Source organism: Lygodium microphyllum, chromosome 6 (genome assembly GCF_053477565.2).
Source record: "Lygodium microphyllum isolate KBCC chromosome 6, Lygodium_microphyllum_v1.1.10, whole genome shotgun sequence".
NCBI classification, from domain to species: domain Eukaryota; kingdom Viridiplantae; phylum Streptophyta; class Polypodiopsida; order Schizaeales; family Lygodiaceae; genus Lygodium; species Lygodium microphyllum.
The window spans coordinates 25,626,311-25,642,577 of record NC_141140.1 but is presented as its reverse complement, the minus strand read 5'-3'; the positions used below and the strand labels follow the sequence as shown (position 1 = coordinate 25,642,577).

At 38.1% G+C, this 16,267-nt stretch overlaps 1 protein-coding gene across 3 annotated transcripts in view; it reads left to right on the top strand.

Annotated features, from left to right (window-relative positions):
• The window catches only part of LOC148034394 (fructokinase-like 1, chloroplastic), a 34,169-nt gene extending 24,382 nt beyond the window's left edge, over positions 1-9,787 (top strand). For all 3 annotated transcript variants that reach the window (XM_087679347.1, XM_087679346.1, XM_087679349.1), the window contains 3 exons: positions 8,021-8,553; positions 8,665-9,160; positions 9,279-9,787. In XM_087679347.1, coding sequence (XP_087535473.1) covers positions 8,021-8,553; positions 8,665-9,160; positions 9,279-9,481 — 1,232 coding nt within the window. In that variant the 3' untranslated portion in view covers positions 9,482-9,787. The remainder of the gene's footprint in view (positions 1-8,020; positions 8,554-8,664; positions 9,161-9,278) is intronic.
• The last annotated feature ends 6,480 nt before the right edge of the window (positions 9,788-16,267 follow it).

The window sequence follows — 16,267 nt, the reverse complement described above, 5'->3', positions numbered from 1 at the left end:
TGAATATTCAGTTAATATCAGCCCAAATTTTCAGTCAATGAGAGCAAGGTTTAGTCCAAGTACATGTACAGCAGTAAAACTGGTGACTTTCAGCAGTATAACTGAAATTTCAGCATATACTCAAAGCATACATCACTGCTAGGTGACTCCCACTTTAGTAGTATCACCAAAAGTACATCTGCAATAATCCTAGATCTGCAAATGATCACTAAGACTGCTGCAAAATGACTGTTCAGCAATACATTAACTCAATGGGAGCTGGCCAACATATGTATTGCATACATATGTGACCAAGTATTTCTGATACATAGAAGAAACCAAGATTTTCTGTAATTTCTTCAATATTTCACGAGTGGGAAATGAATCTCATTGCTTAGAGCACCAAAATTGCATCAGCAATGTTTCCAACGTACATTTCAGACATCATTTTTGCCAAAATTCTCAAATTTCAGCAAAAACCCCAAAATTTTATTGACAAATCTGCATTGATTGCACAAATTTGCCAAAATCTTGCAAAAGCCCTAAAAATTCTCAGGTCAATTGTGCACCAATGTCAACAAATTTGACTTTGCTAAGCAAAATTTCATTGACATGAGAAAAGCCCCAAAATTTTTGAAACGAATGTGTGCAATTTTTGCAATTTTCTGGTCAGATTATCTTGTTATATTTGACCAGCATCAGATTTGGAAAAACCCCCAAACTTCTGGGTATAAAGATGCACTAGTTTGAAAATCGTGCTTGCACATGCGAAACAGGGCTTAAAATAAGCCACTTCACAACCAAAAATTATAGAATTATTGGCTGGTCGTCGCGCATCTGCCCACATTGACACGTGATGTCGATGCCTTTACCTGGCCCGTGATGTACTACCACCAAAGTATCATGGCTGCCCCATCATAGCATACATACCCAGCTGTCCAAAATCCATTGGATTGGCACTTTCATGATGGCCTTGCATTTGCATTCCTTGCCTCGTAGGTGCCAATTGTTTTGCTTCATTAGTATCTTTGGGAGCTTCAAGTGAAGGCTTAGGCACTACCTTCGGTGCAACTGGTTGTCCCAAAGGTGTGGAAGATAACTTTTTCTTCTTGCCCTTGCTATCCTTCTTTGGAGCATTCAAAAATTGGGTGAACTGAGGATTCTTTGCCAATTCAGCAAAGAGATTTGCTGTTGTCCTCATCCAATTCTCTAACTAGTCATTAAATTCCTCTTCACTTTGTTGGTCATCAACCTCAATATGCCTTGAAGGCCTTGCATCTTGCCCAACAACAAGATTTTCAGCTTGCTGTCCATGGTCTGAGCCTTGTCTAAGATCAAGCATTGCATTTCCTTCTTCTCCATGTGAATGTCCGTACTGAGAGGCATCATCATTGCTTGATTCGATCTCACTATATAAAGACATATTGCTGTAATTTCTCAGCTGAGAGCAAAAATCAGCACTAACATAAAGCTTTGGCTTGCAATCAGGTGCTTGGGGCTCACCAAATCAAGGGATTCAATGGTATCCTCGCAATGGAACCATGAAACCAACCTTCCTTCTTGGAGAGGGTGGTAATTCCTTGATTAAGCACTTAATTACAGCAATCAACAAATAAATATAAAATGAAATGCACAATTTACCTTAATAATCTTGGACATTGGATACCTTGTTGGCTCTGAAACTGGCGCCCCTTTTGGTATTTTGTTAATGTCAATTGCCAATGGGATTGATTACAAGCCAAGATTCCATGATCTCCTTGGCTAATCCAATGCCCTTTGTTGGTTCAACAATCGGCAAACAAATTGGGCTAAATGCCCCTTGAATTTTACCTAGGACTTGCTCTAAATTGGATCCCAATTGACCAATGCTACCCCAAACTACAATGGATGGTTAGACATATGAAATCTTGGACAATTCACAAATTTCAGGTGCTGATTTCAGCATATGATGCTTTCTCCTGTTGGCACGGGTCTCAAGGTGGCTGCTAAACCTTGATTTCTGTAGAAATTTAGTGTTTATAGCAGAAATCCTCATGTTGTCCACCAAATGTGGTCGAGATATGCTCCAAATGGATGAGAAATGCTGAGAATTTCTGAGCACAAATTGGAGAAAGTTAGAGAATGGTGAGATGAGACAGGATTTAGAGATTCTTCACTATGAATTGGCCAAAACTGATTGTTGGCCTGTCAATTCTTTTCATTAATGCAGTTGCTTGCTATCTTGAGTCCTCATAGATGTTGTCGCTTGATCAACAACACTATCGCTAGCCCCTGGAAAGTGTCTCCTTGCTATCTTCTGCCTCGTGAAGGTTCCAGATGGCTATTGCCTACAGCAAATGTGGAGTTTTGCACAGGTGTAATGACCAACAGCTTTCTTTAGAGAATACAATAATATACCTAGTAAACATGAAAGAAACCCTAGATGTCTGTCAGGCCTCCATGCTCCCATCCTCAATCACCAAAAGAAGAGCCAGAAGACGAGGACGATTGATGACGACCAACCAACAACTCTCTCTCTCTCTCTCTCTCTCTCTCTTTCTCTCTCTCTCTCTCTCCCCCCACCCATCAGCTCCAAGCTCACTGAATGGCTGAGACTCAGCTCCAAAAACGTTTTCTTAGTTTGCATGGGTATTTTTTCCAAGTGGTAGCTTATCACTCTGTAAGCCTGCCATTGTACTCCATCAGTGCAACCCCCCAAAGAACATCCCTACCACCAACTCCCATTACCCTACCACCTACCACTTAATCCACCAACGTGCCCTCAACGACCTTCCTCCCCACCACTATCAACACTTCGCCATGGCAACCACAGATGCCCTTTCCACCCACGTCTTTGGTGCATGCTAATGCCTGCTACCTACGACGGTGAGTGCCATGGGACTGCATGTTTCAACCGTTTTCTTTCATCATTTTTAAAAAAGTTATTTCATGTAGTCTATTCCCCTTCTCATTGATGGGGGTTACCGATTTTCCGGCATTATCCTACCATTAAATTAATTTTCAAATTAAATAATTTTAAAAAATAATTTCAGCTATTTTGACCTTGTCCAAAATTAAAGGTGCCCATCCATAATTAAATTGGCTAGGCCATTTGCAACTTGGAGTATTCCCCAACCTCAGTTGACCCTTAGATTGGCATTAATTAATCAATTAATGCTAGTCCCTAGTGTCACCACTAACGCTTACTGGCCAAACAACTGTCTTAGGGTTAAAATTGATACCAATTGACCACCAAAACCGAGTTGCATAACTTATCTCAACTTTTGCCTTTGATATCCACTACATCCTTAGGGTACTTGCCTGTTACCATGAGATAACTGCCATATGCAACACATGTACTAAACAACCTTGCATATTTGATTAATAACTTATTTAAATCTTATCGACAATATCAAAGCATCTCAAAATTTCATGTCGCCATCACACTGGGTCCACCCAAATTATAATTTGTCTTATGGGACATAGACACTCTCTAGGAACACATTCCTCTTTAATAAAGATGTTCAATTCATTAATTAAGCATGTTTTGAGGTTGTTTTAAAGAGACTAATATATTTTTAGCTCAGCATCTTCTCTTAGGCTCAAAATTAGAACTAGAAAGGGATATACTAGCCCAAGCTCATGTCTTTTTCTTTTCTTTTTTTCAAGGCGTCCAGTCTCAAAGCAGTTTGGGCATTGAGTGAAGGGTGCATATTGGCTGCCCAAATGACGCCAAGCTGAGGGGACCACTCTAGGTGATGAACACAAGTGTGAAGAAGTGATGCTAGGTGTGTAGGATTGACGCGTGCTTGGTAGATGTGGTCGCTAGCTGTGTAAAATTGACGTTAGGATGTGGGAAATCCTCCAAGCAACCAAGCACAAGGTGTGGGCTCACCTAAGATGATGCTAGGGTGAGAGAGATGGTCGCCATATTGGAGGGGAGAGATAGATGGCCACCATGAGGAGTGAAGAATGACTAAAGTGGTGAAGAATGAATGAAGTAACGGCCTATTTATAGGTCTTAGCTGTCTAGGGTGGCGTAGAGAGCTATATTTGGAAACTAGAAGTTCAAATCTTCCAATGCATAAACCAAATTGTAAGGATTTGATTCTTAAAGTCTTCTTTTTCCTTGAACTTGGAAGGTTTTCCATTGTAACATTTGTTTATTTGTCTCGTAGATGTCTATCTCTCTAATCTTAAGGAATGACAACCGGTCGAATCTATTGTCGATGTGATTGATGTGATGCAAGGCTTGATTGGAGAAGAGATATACAAAGCTAGAATGAAGACAGAGCTTGTAGAGAATTGAATATTCTTCTATGACCATTCTTATATTATCCCCATGCAACGTAGCCAATTGGGGATCAATATCCCCCCTTCCTTTGCCTGATTTTTTGAAGTTTTGAGTAGCCTTTGCCAAGTGCAGCTACAGGTGAGGGCTATAGATGTAAAATATTTTTTGAGATACAGAGAACATTAAAACCTAGTATCTCAAGTGGGCTAAGCAAAGTTACTTTGTTCATGCCTATTAATATATTTGTTGACTTCTTTTCTAATGCTGAGATAAGTAGATCAAAGGCCATGCTTTTAGTGAAGAGACTAATATATGATCATGTTATACAATTTGTTGATGAGGAATGGGACACTAGGACAGAAGGAAAAATTGTAAGTAAGATATAGATCAAGGCTCTATAGCTTGTAAATATATGATTGCTACTCAAAATTTCATCATTAGCTTTTATTATAATAGATGGCATTATGTTGGTGGTAGTTTGGTTGCTTTAGATTAAAATCTTAATAATTTTAGCAAAGATTCTATAGTGGATCTTGATGTTTGTACAATGAGAACATTATTGGAATCCTAAAGGTTAGATCATCATGCACGCTACATCAAGTGGGATGGATTTACAAAATGAAGATATTGAACTACTATACTCATTTGTGTTCCAACTTAATAACAAACGAGTACGTTTTTACATCATATTATATCCACTTACCTACAAATCTGCATTAACAGCTTGCTGTTCTGCAGGTTCAGTATGCTGTATAGCTGGTTCAAGTTGTTCCAAATTCAGCATCATTCCTTGCATTTTCAGGGACATTTACAGCAGGTATTTGCTGCTGTCTAACGGGCATTCTTTGCTATCCTATTGGTATATCCTTTTGGAATACAACCCTTCTGACCTCCTCTGTTCTTTCTAGTTGTTTGTGCATGCGATCTTTTCGGGAGATAACATCATTGCTGCGTACTACTTTTCTTTTCTCGAGATCCCATAATCGATATCCCATCTCACGTTCATCACCATATCCTAGGAAAATACATCTACCGGACTTTCTCTTAAGTTTGCTGCATTCTTCCTTGTAAATGTGCACAAATGCCTCGTAGCCAAACACTCTCAAGTAAGTATATGAAGGTGGCTTGTCCGACCACTCTTCTTGAGGGACCCCCCATATTTTCCACCAGATTATGAGGAGCAATAAGCTCCCTTCTAATCTCTTTGCTATCATAAAAGTCTTGAAAGGCTTTGGACACATATTTCCCACCATTGTCAGAGCGAAGGCATTTTAATGTCTTGCTAGTCTGATTTTCAGGAAGTGCTAGGAATTTTTTAAAAATCGAAGGCCTTGTCTCTGCGAGGGATTGAATAAACCCATACTTTGCATGTGGCATCATCAACAAAGGTAGTGAAATACTTCTTTCCCCCTAAAGATAATCCTGGCATTTGACATATATCTGAATGTACCAACTCTAAGGGTGAAGACTTTAGAGAAAGAGATTTTTTATGTGAGGTTTGAGCATGTTTACTATAAATAGTCAGTATATCTCAAAGATGGTAAATAACCCAAACAAGAGAGCACTTTCATTCTGGTTTGACTCATGTGTCCCAACCGGCTATGCCACAAAGAAACACTTGGCTGCTCAGTTATGGCAACTACATGGTTACACACACTAGATAAATGCAAAGGATACAAGGTATCACTTTTGGACCCCTTGGCAACAATATGAGAGCCCTTACAGATTTTCCATTCGCTATCCCCAAAGGTGGTGTGATAGCCTTCATCATCTAGTTGCCTTATGCTTATCAAGCTCTTCTTGAGCTGAGGTACATGTCTCACATTATGCAAAACAAACACGGAGCCTTGTTGAAATTCCAGTTTCACACTGCCAATGCCTGCAATTTTACATGCATAGTTATTCCCCAAGTGGACAACCACGTACACCACCATTGTGGTCAGAGAACCACTCATGATGTGGTGTGATATGAAAGGACGCACCTGAATCAAGTATCCAAGTGTGCATATCATCCTCAAAATCTGCAATCAATGCACGTGCACGCAAAGAAGCAAGAAGTACATCACCATCATTATTAGTATCATGAGTGACTACATTAACCTCTTCTATTTTCACATTGCTCTTCTTTGCAGGTTGGCCGACCTTTTTTTAAAGCCATGTTGTCTTGAGTGTTTTTGTTTTTGCCCTTCTCTTTCTTCAATTGAAAACAATCCCATTTGTAGTGCTCTTTTTTGCCACAATGATGGCATTTCATATTTTTTCCATGAGACTTGTTGCGTGCTCTATTTTCAAAACTGCCTTACACTGCCTCTAGTGTGTAATGCATTAGAAGACTTGTTTGCTGAGTTATTCTGCCTATTGAGTTCTTTCATTAGCAAAGAACTCTCCACATTTAGAGTATAATAGCTGAGTATTTGAATTACTCAAAGCTGTCCTGAAAGTATTGCAACTTTTAGGTAAAGTATATAGCAAGAAAGTAGCCTTGAACTCTTCATCAATATGGAAATCCAAAGTAATCATCTGACTGAAAATTGAGTTAAACTCATTCAAATGTACAGACATGGCTGTACCTTCTTTTGAATCTCCATGAAATTGCTCAATTTCAACAGCTAGAATTCAAGTCCTAAGCCCTCAATTCTGAGCACACATCTTGAGGTGGATATCAACCCCTAACTTTTGTTATAAATTAGGGTTTAAAATTGAGATTAACAAAAACTTTATCTTTGATGATTCAAATGGTTGGATTTTGTTGAGATAACTGTAGAATGAGATAAAATGCTTTACAGAGAGAAATTTCAAAGTTTCATCGCGAGAAAGACTAACTATTGCTTGTTGCCATGCTCAAACAACCATGGAAGCTACCATCTACAGCTTAGGACTACCAAAAAGGTTGTTGCTCCCTTCTATGCGCATTCATCTTCACTAGGAATATCGTGGGCTACTGTCACTTGCACCTGGGGGATTCCAAACTATTGTTACCTGTTATAGAATTGGTCCCTGGTGGTTGCGAATCACATCAGCAACATCTCCTTACTCTCTAATAGCCTCCTTCTCTCTTACTATGGTTTGAATAGACTTCCACCAATCCCCAAAAACGCTTTTCCCACTTGCATGGAAAGTATTGCCAAGTGGCAGCCTTCTTATCCCATTTCACCAGCCAATAATTAAATTGGCTAGGCCAATTTGTCTACCAAGTATCCTCGAGTAGTTATTAGCCCTTAGACGAGCATTATTTAATTAATTTTTGCCTAGTCTCTAATATCATCACTGACATTAGTAGCCAATAAATTGGTCTAGGCTAGAATTTGACACCAGGTACCACCTAGTACATGTTAGGCATAACTTATTACAACTTTTGCCTTTGGCACCAATTGATATTTCGAGGTCCTAGGTCCCATTCTGTGAGAGAATTAACTTGCACCTTACATGCGCAAGTCAAATTAGCACATTTGATTAACTTTTAATCAAATGCTAAGCAAAGCAATAAAATTTCACATCCTCATAACATTGTTCTATGCTTACAATAGAAAGGTAGTACTTATTTGTGAAAGGTGGCAATTCATAGTGATTTGGATAAGTTATTCGTCATGTATAATGGATTTAGATATATGGTGTTTTATTGCTTGCACAATGTAATCAGACTAATATCAAGATATGAAGGCTATAATATCTGTGATGATTCATTACAGTGTAAAGGTGGTGGTTATGTATGCATGCATACATGGGGCACTTGCATGGGTTACAATAATATTCATTGTGTCAATGCAGGTAAAAGAACAACAGGGAAAGCATCAAGCAGGGCTTCAAAGAGTAAGAAGCAGAAAGAAATAGGGAACAGTGAAACAGAAAATGAGGAAGATAAATATGGATTTTGGCCTCCCCTAGTGTGCTGCTTTGGTGAGGCAATAAATGATTTTGTTCCTTCTGTACGGGTGTCTTATAAACAGGAACATCCAGACATGTATTCAAGATGGAAACTCATGCAATGGCGGCCACCTGAGTTTGCCCGTGCTCCTAGTGGACCTTCTTTTAATGTGGCTATTGCCTTAGCACGTTTAGGAGGCAGAGTTGCCTTCATAGGTAAAGTAGGAGATGATGAGTTTGGCAGAGAGCTGGTGCTTACCCTCAACCAAAATAATGTGCAGACACGGGGTGTGTGCTTTGATCCCAATTGTAGAACAGGGGTGTCTCAAATGGATATTTCTTATGATGACAATGGGCAGGTAAAGATGTCATGTGCCAAACCCAGTGCCGAGAACTCTTTATTAGAGACAGAAGTCAATCTTGACATCCTTAAAGAGGTGTGCATCTGTGCTTGCTCAATTCTTGTGCACAGTTTTAACAAAGCAGTTTCCAGTCAAGTCAAGGTTGCTGTGAAGTTTTTTTTCTGACATCTATTGTCTCTCTGACAGGCAAAGATGTTTCATTTTACCTCATCAGTGCTCATGACAGAGCCTATTAGAACAAGTCTTTTCAGGGCACTGGGGCTTTCAAAACTTCATGGGGGCATTATTTTCTTTGACGTCAATCTCCCTCTTACATTGTGGATGTCACGAGAGCATGCCTGGGAAATTATCCAAGAAGCTTGGTTGCAGGCAAATGTCATTGAGGTAACAAAACATGAATTTGAGTTTCTTGTAGGAGAAGAAAATTGCAGACACGATCATCCACAATATGCTGCCAGATCTCGAAGGGAGTTGAATTCTCGTCGAGGCGAATATCATTACACAAGAAAGCAGATTGCGTCTGTCTGGCATGAGAATCTGAAAATGCTACTGGTAACAGATGCTACATACGTTATTCATTATTATACCCCTGATTTTGATGGGGAAGTTCTTGGAGTTGAAGACGTTATTGTGGCTGCTTACACATGTGATAGAACAGGGTCTGGGGATGCAGTTGTTGCAGGTAGATTTAATCAATCAATGTGAAAATATCAGTTTGTGAACTGGCAATGACTTTTTTTTCTTTTGAAGTCAAATTCATGGAGTTCCTGAATACTGTCTGGTGGTTTTCTTTGTTGTAGGCATGATCAGGAAGTTGTCTTCCCAGCCTGCACTTTATCATGATCAAGAAACTCTTACTAAAGCCTTCAGATTTGCAATCTGTGCTGGCATTATCGCCCAATGGACAATTGGGTCAACCAGAGGGTTGCCTACAGAGAATGCAGCTCAAAACTTGTTAGAACAGATATATCGTCCTATATATGTCCAACCACTCAAGAAATGAGCTCTGTGGTTTATGATGAGGCCACCATTTTTGTACACCTGTAGTGATAAATACAAGCTTCAGGACATCTGAAATCTTTGCATCTGTATCTGAACAAGGTTATGCCAGAGGGTAAGGATTTTGCGGCTGATACGAGGAGTCTAGGATCCATGTTCCACATAAGATTGGATTGTTAGCTCCCACTAGGTTCATCTACCTTGCATGTTCAAAGTTTTTAATTTATGCAGACTTAATAATGTAGGCCTTGCATGAGCATTCTCTTCTCAGGTAAAACGTGGTGAATTTCACCTGCTTCGAATCTATGACTAGGTGAGATTAGTGTTATGAAATGTCAAAATCCGTTCATAGTTGAAGACCAAGTGAGTAGCAAAATAACTCCACCCAAAGTTTTCTTTTAGTTGGAAGTTTTCAAAATTTGATTTTCAGGACTGAGAAAGGCTATTGCATTTGCAAAATCCTGAAATATTTCCTTGAAGATATCTTTTAACAGTACGAGTTGCTGCTTGGTGACCGGGCATTCTAACTATTTTTGCACTTCTAAGCATGGCGCTCTCTTATTAGGATTCATTGAGGAAGGTATAATATTGTTCAAGCTTCTGCTTAGCACCTTCTTCCATAAGTAGTATGTCAGTTGACAAGAGGCGTCTATTGGAGGCCTATAAGGTCCCTCATGAGGAAGATCATTCAGCTATATCTGAAGACTTAAACTCTTAAAAGAAGTAGAAGAGAGACATTCTTTAGTTGTTTCCCAAGGCCTAACTCCTAACTAGCAAGTATTAAGGATGGGCCAATCATCACTAGAGACTTCCATTCTCCTTCCAAGTACATCATGGGATTCTTATGCATCCTACCAAACCTTGACAACTGCGTTTTGCAACAGGGTGTGCTATTGCAATATTTGAATGAAGAGAGCTAGTCCTGGAGACAGCTATAGCTGCAAATCTAGGCTACCTCTAAAATATGCCTAGCTAGAGTATCTCAAGGATTGTGATGCTCACGGCATGCTGCTAGTGCCAATCCAAGCGTTCAACTTAGACCTTATTAATATCTATTGGTTCAATCCCATTAGCTTCTGCATACTCTACATAAGCTTCATACAGAGACTCAGGTGTGGGTATCTTCCTTGCCCCAAAGAGGAGCTCATTCCCAGTAATGCACCCTTTCTGAAATGCATCCTTGCAATATACACATAAGAAATGCTAACTAGAATTGTCAAGGTCACATCCATGCCATTGTCTCCAAGTTGTAAAGGTAGAAGTATGCTACTCGCATACATCCAAGAGATGCAAATTAGAAGAGTCAATCACACTGGTTTTGAAGTTCTTTAAAAATCCATGTGTTGTTAATGTCATAAACAAGGTAAGACCTTGGAATTCTTGTTAGATAATTGTTGAGTTCAAATTAAAGAAAATTGACAGCTCTGATGTGTGCACCTTCAATCTAGCTATTAGTATTATAGAAGTTTGGAGTTTTGGCATAGAGAAGACCATATAAAAAGCTTATGCAAGAAGTCTCTATTTGATTTTCAACTCGGCTTTTGATGAGGTCCTTTGCTAGAGGCATGCTAGTCTTATTATGCTTCTAAGCAAGGTAACTAGGGATAAAAGTAACCATGTCACAAATGAGGGGAGCCTTTTTGCAACATGTGGAATTGGTAAGGGTGCCTCGTATTTATAAAAGCCTACTAGTCTTTAAAAGGTTTTGAGCAATGAAATTTGGAATTAAAGTAGCCATGCAATAAGAAAACAAGTTATGGAAGCCTTTATACATGTTCTAATCTACCCAGCCCTCTCCTTGATGCTAGCGAAGTATTTGGGATAGAACTAGCACATTTAGAATGATAAATGATAATGCCCTTAAAAATAAGTTGATACAACCAAGTAAGCAAGAAAACATATGAAAATTGAAATAGGATGTGAAAAATCTGTATGATGATGAGAAAGAAACCAAATCAACAGTTGGGCAATTCTTTGAAGAACTCCGTACTTATGTACACGTTTTTGCTATCATCGTAAAGAGTAAACATGGATCAAGATTTGACTGGTGAGTGGAAAGATTCTTTCATGAATAGAAACTTGTGGAATAGTCCTATGCAATAATGCAAAATTTTGACCCATCATAGACAATACAAGCATAAACACAAAGGACAAGGCACCCATTTGACTAGCAATCATCACTCTCTTATAGATGAAATTCTAGTAGATCATGCTATGAACTACTTGGAGAAGGTTTTAAGCAAACATGAAAATGATGGACATTATTGGTACTAATCTAAAACGGTGGACTTTAACGATACTAATATATCAAAATATTTGCGTGACCCAATGGTATGATATTTGGGCAAGTTTATGTGTCATAGGGTTGTTTGTGCTATTGCTTGAACATGTGTGGCCTAGGATGCATGTAAGTCTTGTTGAGCATATTCTTACACCTAGGATGGAGAAGGAAGCACATTCTCTCTTTGGTCCAATGAGGCATCTTAAATTATGGGAAGCATGTATGGTTTGTAGCGGTTCTAATTTTGCTAATTAAAGAGCTACTCTATGGCACGAGTTGGTGGGCATCAATATAAGCACTAGATTGTGTATTTATTTGTGCTGGGCCTTTAAATATGATCGAGCATTTAGTCCACATACCTAGCTAGGTGTGGTCGGGGGGTTGGTAGCTTGGGGTGGGGCCTAGCAAACCTTGCCCATGACTACACGTAGCTAGGTATGTGGTGCCTCCCCAAGTAGAAGCTCATAGTGCTGCTAAACACTATAGGAAAGAACAAGTGAAAAGAGCCCCTTTCCCTAGAGAGAAAATGTTTCAAACTTCTTGTGTAAGGTTGGATGAAGTTCTTTTGGATGATTGAGGTTGAAAGGGTCTTATTGGTTAGATAACTGCAAATTTGTTGTTGGGTCCCATGCTTTGAAGTCAGGTAACACAAGGAAAGTCTAGATTTGATAAAGTCCCATGCTTTGTTGTTGGACTTTGGCAAACATGTTAGAGCTCTAATCCTCCTAAAACATGATTGCAGAATTCCCATCTATTATGGCTTGAGAAGTGCCATTGCTTGCTTAACAAGTTGTTGGGCTAGAGAGAAAGATAATTCCCATAGTGATCCCACCTTTGTGTTATGAGAGAAAGGAGATGAGACCAGTTGAAATGTATTAAGGATCAAACCTCTTCTCGTAACTTGGTCCCTTGGGGAGATCCATTTGATGTCAAACATTGATAAGTGTTGATTTAGGCCAATCAACTAAACCAATAGCTTATTTTACTATGCTAGGAAGTTTGAATTTTGGTTATAGTGATAGGGTAATCTATACTATATTACGTGTGTGTGTTGAAGCTAGGGTGTGGAAGTCATTAGGAAATCACAAGGCTAAGTTCAGCAATCAAGATGAGATCGAGGAGGGATTTCCAAGAGGAGAAGGTAGAAATCCCAATGAAATACAAAGTAAATGGATAGAGCAATATGCACATGCTAGTGTGAGTGTTTGGAAAAGGAGATTGGTTTGAGCATGGAGGGCCATGCCAAGCAGACAATCAAACTTGCTATTGTGGAGAGTTATCGCTAGGAAGTTACTTATGAAGGATAGGATTAGATGGATGATAGTCAATCCAAATTGCATCTTCTATGCAACATAGGAGACAATGAAGCACCTCTTTTGGTCATGTATGGAAGCTATGGCTACTTGGTGAAAGCTTTAGGACTAATTTAAAGTGATAAGAATAAATGAGATGATTAGAATGAAATCACATAGTTTGGGGATCAAGGCAAACTAGATGACGAGTTCCTAGGATTATGGAACATGGTTCGGCCCTTAGTGATCAAACATATATGTAATAACAAGAATATAGTTTTGATGGGAAAAGAAAGGAAAGCCTTTATTGTAGGGATCTTTAATGCTATTAAACAAGATATTCTGTCTATATTTAAGGTTTTCATAAAGCACATACATGTATTTAAAGTCGCGTATAAGTAGTTGGCTAGATGATAAGGTTCTAAGGCTTGAGGCTTGTTGAGTATATATTTGGATTTATTATTTTGAGACAATGGGCCTAGTGGGTTGAGTGACAAAGAGGATGTAGTAGCATGCATGGTGACGGTGAGCACAAGATGTGTGTGTGTGCGTACATAAACACATGCACACACACGTGCGTGCACACAAACATATATACACACACAAACATCTACAAAAGGCCAAATCGTCCTAGGAGACTGTAATAGCGTAGGTAGGATTGCAAGGTGTAATTGTTTATCTAACACACAACAAACACTTCACAAAGACATATCAGCACTTAGAAATGAATATATCACATAGTCATGGACTGCGAACTTGTAAATTTGAACCATAAATAACAAAGAATGGAAGAACAATGGTAGATTGCGACAAGAATGATATTTGATTCTCCACATAATTCTGCACACTTAGTCCCCACACACACACAACATCATGTTGTGCTCTCAAGAGATACATCATGTGACTTACATGTCACCTGAATATTAAAAACGGCCTTACATCTACAATGCATACACTAAGAATTAATAGTGTGGTCCATTTATGCCTCAACACCTAATAGAGCATGGTGGATTGGCTTTATGGAAGCCAAGACTTGAAACCACTAATTTTCTTGATCCTTTATTATTCCACACTAAGGATAGACCAATTAATTAGACCCCACCTAGAGCTGTGCACCCTAGAATGAGCCACACCGAGCAGTCACAAGAAGAGGTCTAGATGTAGTACTAGTAGTACTTGTACTTGTGTAATTGCCTAGCCAATGCATTATAGAGATAAAAAGAAAAAATAACATGCCATACATTTTACTACTAGAAGTTTGGTAGCATATATGACTGAATCAATCAAGGATAAATAAAGCTTTGTACGAAAATAGTGTCCAATCAAACATCTCAAAATCAGCACTGCTTGTCATTTGCACTTTCTATTTTCTTGAATTTTTCACTTCTCGATTTCTTGAAATCTATAGTTTTTGATTTCTTGAATTATGTAATTCCAAATTCTTGACCATCTTTTGATTATCCAACACTTTTCTTACTCCATCAACAACATCAAGAAATTGAATTGCATGTGTATCCACTTCTTCATTCATCACTTCCTTCTCAAAAACCATTTGTATTGCATAATCCTAAGCCATTCTCTTTTTCTTCTTAGCCAAACACAACTAAATTGTCACAGCTGCACACTCATTTCGCAATTGGTGTAGCTCATGCTCCAATCTTCCATAGAACCTTCCACTAATTTTGATACAAAATATTATGGAAACCCATCATAGACAATAACATTTAAAGAACATGGTTAGATAATAAAGACGTAGGACAATGATTGAATAAGTATATTGCTACTCCAAGCACAAAGAGTAAGAATATTGATGAGAAAATATGCTAATGATGCTCAAACATTTGCATCATAAGAAATGTATGGCAATGTACCACACAATCTTGATCTTGAACAAGATATTTCATTACCAAAGAAATATGCAAGATAATCCAAAAGAGCTTGCAAAAGAAAAAAATTTATCATTGTGTGAGCCTCTCTATCATAGTCTTCCATAACTTCAATTTGCATCATATAATTTGCAAACTCTTTTACAACCAAACCAATGCTTCACATACAAGTTTTGCTCAGAGGCTGCCTTGAGCAACAAACAACTTAGGTCTTAAGTAATTTTCAGCATAACATGCTTTTTAACCATTCATCCAAACTATTTTTATTTGCTGACTTCTAGGTCTATTTTCAGATTTTGTAAACTTCTAATTTTCAAGTTGTAGCCATACTTGTTGCAGTACTTCCTATTGTATTTCTTGCTTTTCAGGCAAGTACAATACTTCATGTTGCTCTGGAAGAATTTAGGTTGTTGTTTCAAGAACTTATGTTGTAGAAATTCAGATCTTTGCAATCCATCTTATAAATCTGAGATTTCTAATAGATCTAAAAACTCCTCACTTGCTGAAATTTGCTACAAACTTGAAAATTCTAGGAGACTTGAAAAATAATCTTGCAGATAAAGAATTTGAACATTTCTTGATATAGCAAATTGCAATATGCTTCCACTATTTTCACCTAGCTCATCTAGAAATAATTCCAACATGCTGATTGATTAATCTAAACAATATCAACCATTCGTGCTACAACACAAACTACATAGATATCCACATCTGCTAGCAATTGCATAACTCCATTTGTTCCAACTTCAATGACAAACTAATTAGATTCCTCAAAAACTTCAAAAACATCATTTTGAACTGAAACATCAATAATCTCATCATTTGATGCATACAAATCCTCAAGAATAATATCTTGACTTGGAATATGAGAAAATGCTAATTGAGTATGCAAATATGCAATATCATTATCCTTTTGCAAAACAACTTCCTCATGAGAATTAATAATCTCAACATTGAGAAATTGGTAAATCCATTATATTTGTTACTTGAAAAATCTATTGTTGCAACAATGCTTCCTCTTCTTGAAGTTGATTGATGATAGATAAAGCTTCAAGTATAGTAATTTCTGATGCATTCCTTTCCTTTTCAAGTTTAGATGAAACCCATTTAAACTTATCAATTGGAGATTGATTGCTAGAACATATCTCATGTGAATCTTGTGGAAAACCAAATAAAATTATTGAAATTTGTAATTAGTGATATTCAATCAATTGCTATAAACCTAAACATTGCAGAAAATTGATCATCTATTGTCTTGAAACTTGCTATCCTAAAAACTAAATAGATGGGGAAGAGGGGATCAAAGAGACAAAGTTGTAGATTCTAATAGG